The sequence below is a fragment of the Ruditapes philippinarum genome, unplaced genomic scaffold (genome assembly GCF_026571515.1).
Source record: "Ruditapes philippinarum isolate M1 unplaced genomic scaffold, ASM2657151v2 ctg2588_1_1_1_1, whole genome shotgun sequence".
Taxonomy (NCBI): Eukaryota; Metazoa; Mollusca; class Bivalvia; order Venerida; family Veneridae; genus Ruditapes; species Ruditapes philippinarum.
In genome coordinates, this window is record NW_026860467.1 from 135,610 (window position 1) to 146,821 (window position 11,212).

Genomic DNA, 11,212 nt, shown 5'->3' on the forward strand with positions numbered 1-11,212 from the left:
TATCCGCGCGTAAATGATTGCGTCCATTTAGGACAGAACATATTCGGTTGTTATGTGTATAAGGGGTGTTTGTAGCAGTGGCAACATAGGTTTGTGCATGCGTGTGTGTTTATGGTATAGCAGTTTTGACCAGGCATCGTGACCCGCGCACATCCACTATCTGGTAAATCTTCCGTATGCCCTCCCTGTTGCTTGGAGACGTTGCCTCAGGTTTCGAAAAGAACGACTGCCAACAACCCTAGTAACCTCATTTGTCGCCATACCAGCATAAAGCGTTCGGATGACGTTACGTTCACGTAATTTTGGTGGAATTATAGGCATATGTAAAAGAAGGAAATAAAAAAAACTCCATTTTAATGTCTTTTCCTAATTTTGGTGGAATTATAGGCATAATGTAAAAGAAGGAAATAAAAAAAACTTCATTTTAATGCCTTTTCCTAATTGACAATAAAGTCTATAAAATACGGATTCTATTTATCCGTGCACATACGAAAAAAATCGAGTCTAACGTATTTTATTTATGTGTAAAATTGAATTATAATTATTTCTATTTCACATATAATTGTCTGCCCGAACATATGTAGTAGGGCATTGGTCATGTTGATATCTTTTTCTTCCAGAAATCGCAAGTGTTTTTTCTTCTTCTTCAGTATTATAGTATTGTATATATTCATACAAGTCGCTGAAGATAAGGAACACTTATTAACATAGAATTAATTCAAAATACTGCAATGAATGTAGTAGTAGTAAATATTAATATCTAAAGAGTCCGTACTCAAGTATATCCTGCGACTCGTGCCACGGGTCCGTACGTTTATATTCATTTCAAACATTGTGTTTCTTAAGTGCGAAAGACCGGTGGGAACATTTCAGCTGAAATCGTGATGTTGAAATCGTGAATTCATGAAGATGAAATGGTAAAAGTAAAGTAATTGCATTTTAAAGTCTAAGTTTCATGCTTACGCACGTTCACCGACTTTACAGCTATTAACCCTGGTCATCGGGCTACTGGTATCTATCTATCAATCTCCCTGGGGAGTCTTTTAACTCCGCTTAGTGCAGCCGACACTTTGGCGCAACGGAATTATACCACCCTCGCAGGTACCCATTTACACCTGGATGAAGTAAAGCAATCGCAGGTTTATTTCTTGCTCGAGGAAATTAGCAGTGCCCCTGGTGGGGTTCGAACCCGGGACCTCCCGATCCCTAAGCGCGCGTGGTGAATTTATGTAAATCCAATCGTGAATTCATGAAGTTTAAAGGTCTCTACCGGTCTTTCGTACTTCAGGCATTCACTCACTGTCAGTAAGAAAGCCTACAACTGATTTATACACCATAAGCATCTTTCACCAATCATTATTATTGCTTATGGAATGGAATAATAAGATAGGCGAGTCTCGTTACCGCCCAATTGGCGGGTCCCTGAGGACGGATATGATATTCCGATCTGAACTGCAAATATATGTCAGATATTTTTTCATATTCCATCATACATAATTATACATGTATTTTAAATTCTTAACTTAATAAATTTATGTCATTACACCCGTAACTATTTTCTTCCAACAGCATACTGTATGACATTACAGGGCGAAATTACGTCATACGCAGCATGCCATTGTATAGCACGCGACTCATCTGGCACTCCCTATGCAGGCATGGGTAAAACTAACGGAAACACCAGTCTGATATGCAAGAATAGTTTCTGTATCTTTGGCTCGTAAAAATAAAGAAATAAAAGTTATAAAACCAGTTACTATTAGTCTCCCGGAGTGAGTCAGCCATATATGGTTTCCAGAAACAATTTTAAATGATGCCAACAAGGTTATAAGGTTTAACAATATAAATATGCTCCAGTGATAATGTCCACGATACTTTTAGTAAAGGAACATTTTTATGTGAAAGATTTTGTTTTATAATACGTATCTTTAAATAACTCATCATTCGACGCAGTTTATATATTATACATTAATTTTATGTAAAAAGTCAATTGCCGAAATTGCCGAAATACGAAGACTGACACTGTATGTAACACGCGAAATCCATTCATAGAATGTTATGTAGGATGTGTTTTAATCATATTGCACAGAATAAGCGTGAAGCGTGAAGCATGCTTACAACAACAAATAAAATGAATTTTTTTCATAAATCACTATATGTATAATAATAAATAAGGCCTCCAGTCTCGGCCAAGTACAATAAATGATAACTATAAATACACTATTCCCAACGTCTACGTACTTGAGCATTGTTTATCAACATATTTAACACCATGTGCTTCAAGGTTCATTCACTATAATAGCGGGTTGCTTCAATTTAAAAGGCACAAGTCTTTTGAAAAAGATTCCAAATCCAACTATTGTGAGAGCTGTTATGCAGATTAAGGATGAGAATGTAACCCTTGGGCCATAAGCATCGTAAACTTGACTGACAAAGACAGGACCGAGAGTTCGAGCAAGGCTGCCTGCAGCCGTTAGCCATCCCATCCAGATACCCTGTAAAAGTAGGAAAACATATCATTCATATACATTGTATTCTATTTAAAAATAAATTTAAAGGAACAAATTTAAAGTCAACAACCCGGTCATATGGTCAACATATTATCATAATGAACTGCCGTATAGAATTTCCTCAATTTTTGATGTTTTATTTTTATCGCTGTAAATTAATATCTTAAAATTAAAACATAATTGAACAGAATCTGGAAATTTGATAAATATATTATATCTGTTTTGAAACCTGTTCATTCAAAAAGAATTTTTTTTCATAAGTCGATTTAAGTTCATAACGAAGTTATTATAGTATTCCAACAAGTTCATAACGAAGTTATTATAGTATTCCAACAAGTTCATAACGAAGTTATTATAGTATTCCAACAAGTTCATAACGAAGTTATTATAGTATTCCAACAAGTTCATAACGAAGTTATTATAGTATTCCAACAAGTTCATAACGAAGTTATTATAGTATTCCAACAAGTTCATAACGAAGTTATTATAGTATTCCAACTAGTTCATGACTAGTTATCATGGTATTCCAACACAAACTAAACGTTAACGCTTAGTTATCTATATCATGGTAATGCTGCAAAGAAGAATCAAAACTGTCGATTATTCGTGAGAGAGGAAACAAAACTGTCAAAAAGCACTTGACTGCAATACTTTGGATGTGTTTTAATATAAACATACCTGAGGTTTTGGTCCGAGGATCTTTGAATATATACTATACGACATCACATTACATATTGGGTAACCCACAGCAATGAAAAATGTACCTAACAAAAATTGCCATAAAAATACAGCTGGTGTAGTCATGCACCACTCATAATAGTAGGGACATCCGACTGCTTCTTGGTTAGAATGATTTGACGATCTTTCCGGCTTAAATGTTATCTCTTCTGGTAAAATGGCATCTTCTACATTACTAAACATTATCTCACCAAGTCTGTGTTTATCCCCTACAAAGCTATTCTCTTGACTATTTCTTATGGTAAATGAATTCACATTCCTTTGTACATATGAAGCTGCCTGATCAGGTTCAATTTTAGCAAATCCTCCCACTTCTTCACCAGATAAGCTGAAATTTGTTTGATGCGGCACTCGCGAAAATACAAATATATTGTTGTAAGCGGATGCATCTTCATAATCTACAACAACTGTGTCGTTGATCACACTGTCGTTAATTTTTATTTCTGAAACAAATCATAAAAGTTTAAAAGAGCACACCAATCTGCGCATTATTCATGTTCACATTTTTAAAATGAGCTATGTATAATGAATACAGAATTGTTAAAGAATAGCAATAAAAATAGCTATACAAAAGTGACATTCAGGATTTTCTATACATGTACATGTATTAGTTTACATTATATGTATAACGCGGCAATACATGTATAATATATACAAGATGAGTTGACTTATTTTTTTATTTATTCATTTATTATTTTTTTTTTTTTTTTTGGGGGGGGGGGGGGGGTTAAATAATTTGTATCTCACTGAAAAGTGAGAAAATTGCAATATTTTCACGAGCGCATGTTAACAGACGATTTTTAAAAAAAAAAAAAACATTGAGGAATACTGTAATTCCAAGTCTATAGAAGTAACCTGATGACCAATTTTCGTGCAGTCCTATCTGAACTAAACAATAATTTCTTTTGTAAATTTAAGCAGTCACAAAAATTAATATACAAGCCAAACAAAGATTACTCTCAGTGAGTGATTTATTTATTAGCATGACATGAAAAGTTTCACCTGCAATTTCCATTTCAGCATATTGTATATCTGGGTAGTGATGACCCCAGGGCAAATAAGTCACAAATCCAATAAGACACATTATAAAGCCGAATAGAAGCAAATAACGTTCATTCACTCTGTAGGTAAAAAAAGTTCATAAGTTTTCATAAGCATATATATGTGTGTTGACTGATAAATTGTATGGATCACTAGCTCTTTATTACAGAGATTTTATACTTCCGTCCAACTGTTATATGCAGTTATCATTTAGAGTAAAAATATACAAAACACTTTGTTGAACAAGACTGTTTTAAAGGGTGAGAGTAATTTAAGTAAAGTACCGGAACACCTAGGAAGCTATCTGATTTGTGCAAGGGTGCATAGTCCCCTAGTATTGAAATCAGATTGCCCAGTGTTGTGATATTCTTTCAATTTTGTATCATATGCAAAAATAAAAACATTCCCCTGTCGTCAAAATATGTAAACACAAGAAGTGTTTTTAAGCAATGTACGAGCATATGCATGTGACTCTTTTTTTATCATTATCCCTATCCCTATGTCACAATATAACCCCTGTAGAACGTAGCCAATCAATTAGCATGCTCTATTTTTATACCCGACAGACAGTGTGGTAGTAACTAATACCAGCTCTCAAGTTACTTCACTCTGGGTACTAGTATACGATTTAATATGGCATGCAACGTCTCCAAACTATCATACAAGTTAATAAGAATCGAGGTACTCTTGCTATTATAAAGCATTGTATTACAGCTTTGATCTATGTGTATATAATAGTCTTACTGTTTTTAATTAAGGTATTTTTTATTGTCAACACAAAAAAACAATGTATGGTGATAAACTATTTATACGACTAGTTATCTTAATCTATACTACACACATTCATTGTTTACCAATAAACATAAAATAAGATATCAAATATACAGTGTGATACATGGTTGATACGTTATCATCTGATTAAACGTTCGTATTGAATTAGATCTATAAATTATATATTAGTGACTTCATTGATAATCATGTATAGAAAACAAACCTTTGTGAGACTATTTTAACGACAGCAAATACAAAAATGGACACAATTCCGGACACCCCAAGCATCACTCCAATGTACAAAGTGGCTTCTGATTTCTTCCAGGCAAACATATGCATAGACATAGGCGTCGCAATACTAATACAAAACATAAAAATATTCTTAGAATACTTGTAAAGACATTTCTATAGAAATTAGAATTAGCATAACAAGTATTGAAAATTACTATCTGAAGTTATCTCTCAAAGTCAGATCACAACTTATGAATAAAATTTATTTATACAAATTTGAATATGTTTAGACATCAGTTACAAAAACTATATGATATTTCCCACTCCCCATATCCCTACAGCACATATATACATGTATATATATTTACAAATCATCGGTATACATGCGCAAGTTAACATGCCCGGCAAATTAGATGTGTTCCGCATATACATGAATTTTACATGAAGTTTACTCGTGCAAGGTATTTTTAAATGTCTTAATCGGTTGACCACACACATGATTCTTGTATCATTTAAAAGCATATAGCTTAATGGTAACATTCACGCCATAATCTGTATTTGTTTCAACAATTATGTACACACTATTACTGACATATGCATCTATGCGATTTCAACAAGAAACACATTTCAATACATTATTATTATAATAAAAAAGTAAAATCCCTTACGTTTCAAACACGGCAAATATAAAGAGAACGGAGAAGAAAATCACGATTGATGGGACAACAGCATAATAATCCGGCGACATTGTTGATGTTTCCTCTGGTACTTCATGCTCTGAAATAAACACATGAACAGCTTTTACAATGATACACACCATACAACCTACTACAAATATGTCCTCAATTCATTTGTTTTTTTACACTAATTCAGCCGAGTAAGTATAACATCAGAGTAAAAAATATCATACATAATTACAGCATTCCTTTACAACACGAGGATATATTATGCAATATGTTCAATTTATCAAACAATAGAGCAATCATTTTACAATTTTACAACAGTTGCATAATTAAGGGACTTCATTGTTGCCATAAACATTACAAATACCATTTACAGCAGATTTTCCTACTTTTGCTCGAGCTTTTATGCAAGCCGGTATTTCATCTTTTACCAGCTGTACTTTACATGAAGTATCGGCTGACTGGTATTATTTGAAAGGAGATAATTTGAGCATTGCATAGTTTACTCGAACACAAAAATCAATAACTTAATTAGAAAATATACTTAATTTTGCATTACGTATTGACCCAGCCTCGTAGTTTACAATGTTAATAAATTTTTGAGTATTTGATCACAACTCGCGACTAGAAATCAGTAAAGTTAGATGTATAACTTTCATATGCATTGTATCTCAAAATCTTTGATAGAGTATGCAAAGATGTTTAGAATTATGCTCATTTTATTGATGAGTTTTAATTTTTTGGCGAAGATAAGCCGTTTTCATCATCCTTAGTGTTCAATATAAATTATATGTGGAAATATAGATACTACCTGCAGATTGTATATTTTTATATGAGAACTGATCATCAGTAACAGTGTGTTCCTTAAAGACGACTATAAGTAGGACAATATTCACAACACCAAGGACGGCACTGAACATCCCTGTAGCTGTATACATGTCAAAGTGGAAGGCATCAGTCCGTGCAGGACCCGGATATCCAATTGGTACCAACGCCGTTTGAATCACTGGATCATACAAAGAGGCACAATCTAGTCATTATAATAAATATCGTTCGCCAAAAATTGAGATGTATTTAACCTTTCACAATTAACCTTAACCTTAATAATTTAATAATTTAACCTTTCATAAATATTACACAATAGGATGCAAATGCTACAAATAAATGAGCAGTCAGCTTAGAGAATGAAGACATAACAGTCCTAGCCAGGAGTGAAGAAAAATTAGGCAACTTGCAATCAAGGTAAAGAGACAGAAAAAAAAGATGAGTTCATCTTGATAAAACATATTTTAAAGCGCTAGATTTTGAATAAGTATATAATTGTTATGTATCGGCACGATTGTCGCTCATTCAAGATCAAATATTCATAGCTTTACTTACATGGACCAATTATAAAGCCTATGGCTTGAAATGCAGACATATTTGCCATTGCTGATGTTCTCTCATCTACTGTAGTCGCTCCAGAGACATATGACCTCACAACCGCCACATTGCCTGAATGATAGATTAATTATTACAAGAATTTCATCATTTCTTCTAATTGAATCAATATTTGCATTAATAACAATCGGTAGATAGTTGATAACTTTGTTTGACACCAGTCCTCTTGTAATATTTATTTTAAGAGTGAACGGAGCATTAAAGAAGTTCAATTATGTACGATTTGTGTCCAATAATTGTATATATAAACACACAATGTCGTGCTTAATGGTGAAGATAATTCTTCAACCCTTATGTTCCTGAATCTATGTAAAGGGTATAACCTATTATCATGGAATGAAAAAGAAATTATGATCATCCTGAGATTATGAAGATACATTTGCAAAAGTTGGTCGATCAATGACGGGGTCAGGCTAATAATATATGTTGAGGTTCGGATCGGAATATCCGACCCGAACAGACCCGCCCATTGGGCGGTCACGAGGCTTGCCTAGGGACGGATATTCCGATCGGAACCGCAAGCATAATTATGTCAAATAATTTTCTTGCATATTCTACCATATTCCATTATGTTTTAAACCCTTTACCTTAATAAAACAATTTTCCATGGTAATTTATGTCAATACACTCGTTACTATTTTCAAAATTACATCTTTCATCACGGTAAAATTTCGTCACCCTAAGCTCGCCATTGTACAGCGCGCGACTCATCTGGCATCCCCATGCCAGATGAAATTTCCAGCATGGTAAAAAACTTAACGGAAAAGCCAGTCTGATATGTAAGAATAAATGGGTTTGCAGGTTAGCTTTGCTCTAAACTGTCGGCAACGCATTTATAAATTTGGTTTCAACTCTGTAATACATGTAGTTAGAATACCTGCTCCAAATCCTATGAACACTCGAGCCATCATAAGCCAAATCTTTGCATGTTGATGAATACTTTCTAAATACATGTACAAAACATTTGCCAGAATGTTGAATATAAGAGACACTACGATTGGTTCCCGCGTTTTTGACCGGCAATTTGACCACGCCCCGAAGAAAGGGGAAGCCACAAGTTGACCAACGCTATATGCTGCGACAACCCAACCGAGAAAATTCGTACTGGCCTTTGAGTCCAGCTGAAAGACAAAGTTATGGCTGCTATATACTCATTAATATCAGCATTCAATCGGATTGAAAAATTCTTATTTGTATGTCAATTTTCTTTATACGAAAAGGAAATAACGAAACTCAGACGTATTTTGATCAGACGTACACTGTATTGAGATTCTTTTTTCATTTAAACTCTTTTAAATTTGGTATTTTATAATAGAATTTTTATATGAAATATTTCTTTTACTGAATTTAATTAATCGTAATAAAAAAGCAAACATTATAATTTTTTCAATCGATTCAATAAATCGTTATAACTTACACTCATTCAAAATCCTCTATTTTTTAACTAATATATATTGTCATTTTAAATTATACACAGTATATCTACATATGTTAGCAAAAAGCAACACTTTAGTATTTGCTATGGATTAGGCAATGAAAACGTGTATACATACGACTTCCAGGTATGGGTACAACGACGACATGCATATTGAAAATGATACGCTGCTGAGGAACATTGTTAGGTACATGACACGTATAGACCGCCATCTTGATTTGTATTTTTCTGGTGGTTCAAGTATTGTGCTATGTGTTCCGCTGATACTGTGCGTTCTAAAATAATATAAATGTCAAATATATGAGCCGTGTCACGACAAAACCAACATAATGGGTTTGCGACCAGCATGGATCCAGACCAGCCTGCGCATCCGCGCAGTCTGATCAGGATCCATGCTGTTCGCTATCAGTTTCTCTACTTGTTATAGGGTTTGTTAGCGAACAGCATGGATCATGATCAGACTGTGCGGATGCGCAGGCTGGTCTGGATCAATGCTGGTCGCAAACGCACTATGTTGGTTTTGTCGTTACGCAGCTCATATTTAATCAGTCACTACATAGTGAAAAGTGGTAAATTACTTTACTTCTGTAAATAGCTTTTTTTTCTTATTATAAAACATTTTGGGAGAAACAAGTTATTTAGGTTTTAAAGGATTTTATTACCACGTTTCTAAGGATTCGTAACACAATATACATTGTATCACATTTTTATACATGTACATGTATATGCGTATGAGACACATCCACAATTAACGTTTATATATACCTATCTCCATCTTTTTAACAGCTTGAAAGGGTGAATGAGAGGGCTAATTACACCCCAAGAAGCTTGTAATCAAATGTTATTTGTTGTAGGGCTCGTTACTATGCAACGTACACATAAGGTTATTATGCCTGCTAGTATTAAACATCTTTTGATAGAATGGGACGAAGTTTACTTTAATCGATTTGGTGGGTTTACCACTCAATTTTAATACTGATTTAGAGTCAGAAGATTTTCTGCAAGTTATAAATCGGAGTTTTGTAAATTTTGTCACGTATTCTAATGTAGAGGACAAAATAGTCCATGTTAAAATTACATATAATAAATGTGTATAATTCAAAACACATGCATTACAATTGGAACTGAATATCTGTTTTATTGATGAAATGAGTGCTATCGCAATTAGAAAGAAATAAACTTTTGAACACGTACAATATGTGTTTAAAACTACTAAACAGTAGATCACAGTAAGCGATTGCCACATTATCAATTTCGCAGTTAAAATAAGAAAACTTCATGACTGATCATTTTTCATTCGCAAGACAACACAAATTATGATATTAAATGTAAATGTTCCTTCCATATCTTGACTTTGATATACTAACTTTGCCTAAGTCAAGTAAAGACATTACTGGTTATTAATGTCATTAATTCCTGAAATATGACATTGATGGAACATGCCCACAAGTTATAATGAATTGGTGGTAGTGTTGGTGGTAGTTTCCTTTCCGGATCAAGGCAGTAAGCTACATTAAATTAACCAGAGCACAGTTCAGCCACCGCATCGTTTCTGGGCAGGCTGTCAGTACTAGTTACCTTCACTTCCGCAAGGAACTGAAACTTCTGTACATACCAGTGCATAGGTACAGTGCGAAGGACCGTACAAAAGATTTCATGATCAATCACAACGAACGTGACCTGCGCAGTCCGGGCATCGAACCAGGGTCGCACGATTCACAGTCCAACGCTCTACCCATAGAGCCAATAAAATAATACTTTTTATAAAGGAATAGCAAATATACGTTTACCTTGCTGAGATTCCAGGTGGAATGGTCCGGAGTAATTTACTAGTTTCATCATCATCGTCGTCGTCATAAGATTGTTCTGTTCGTTTAGGTCCCATGTTTTAACATTGAGCATTTGTATTTCTAAATAACTTTAAAATTATGATTAATATTTTGTTATTTTCCTTTGTTTGTATCAATATTTAAAAAATACAATGTGTATTGTATATGTCTAGATACGTATATATTATTTCTTTATAATTAACACTGTGCGCAAAATTAAGTTATTTGACAAAAACATCACGAAAAGAGGAGGTTATCTTAGTAAAAGGACGATTTAACTTTACATTTATCTGAATGAGTTGATAACACTTTAACAAGTGTATGTACATGTAAATTTATCCACCCTCACGATAAGACAAACTAGTACAAAAGCAACGATAAGAATAAAATTGTTTAGATTTAAGAATACTAGAATTGTCTCCCTTAAATACGTCCCAGCTGAAACCTCAAAATATCTTGACCATTATTTTTTTATCCGTGTATTCAGGATCTTTCGAAAATCTATTTGAAAGACCCTGGTGTAATAAAGTAAGC

At 33.8% G+C, this 11,212-nt stretch overlaps 1 protein-coding gene across 1 annotated transcript; it reads right to left on the reverse strand.

Annotated features, from left to right (window-relative positions):
* Positions 1-1,462: 1,462 nt before the first annotated feature.
* LOC132760196 (major facilitator superfamily domain-containing protein 8-like) lies at positions 1,463-10,969 on the reverse strand. Its single transcript, XM_060752112.1, has 10 exons — positions 10,640-10,969; positions 8,968-9,124; positions 8,292-8,535; positions 7,355-7,468; positions 6,786-6,980; positions 5,960-6,068; positions 5,284-5,418; positions 4,251-4,369; positions 3,189-3,691; positions 1,463-2,495 (listed from the first exon to the last, which is right to left on the reverse strand). The coding sequence occupies exons 1-10, from the start codon at positions 10,732-10,734 to the stop codon at positions 2,280-2,282; spliced, it is 1,887 nt and encodes a 628-aa protein (XP_060608095.1). The 5' UTR covers positions 10,735-10,969; the 3' UTR covers positions 1,463-2,279.
* Between the last annotated feature and the right edge of the window lie 243 nt (positions 10,970-11,212).

What these genes read in the sequence shown, in the direction of transcription:
- LOC132760196 (XM_060752112.1), bottom strand. Translation starts at nt 10,734, where the DNA reads ATGGGACCTAAACGAACAGAACAATCTTATGACGACGACGATGATGAT. An exon ending in GTTCATAGGATTTGGAGCAG is followed by an intron (nt 7,469 to 8,291) that starts GTATTCTAACTA and finishes TCTATCATTCAG; the next exon opens with GCAATGTGGCGGTTGTGAGG. An exon ending in AGGCTTTATAATTGGTCCAT is followed by an intron (nt 6,981 to 7,354) that starts GTAAGTAAAGCT and finishes TGTATGATCCAG; the next exon opens with TGATTCAAACGGCGTTGGTA.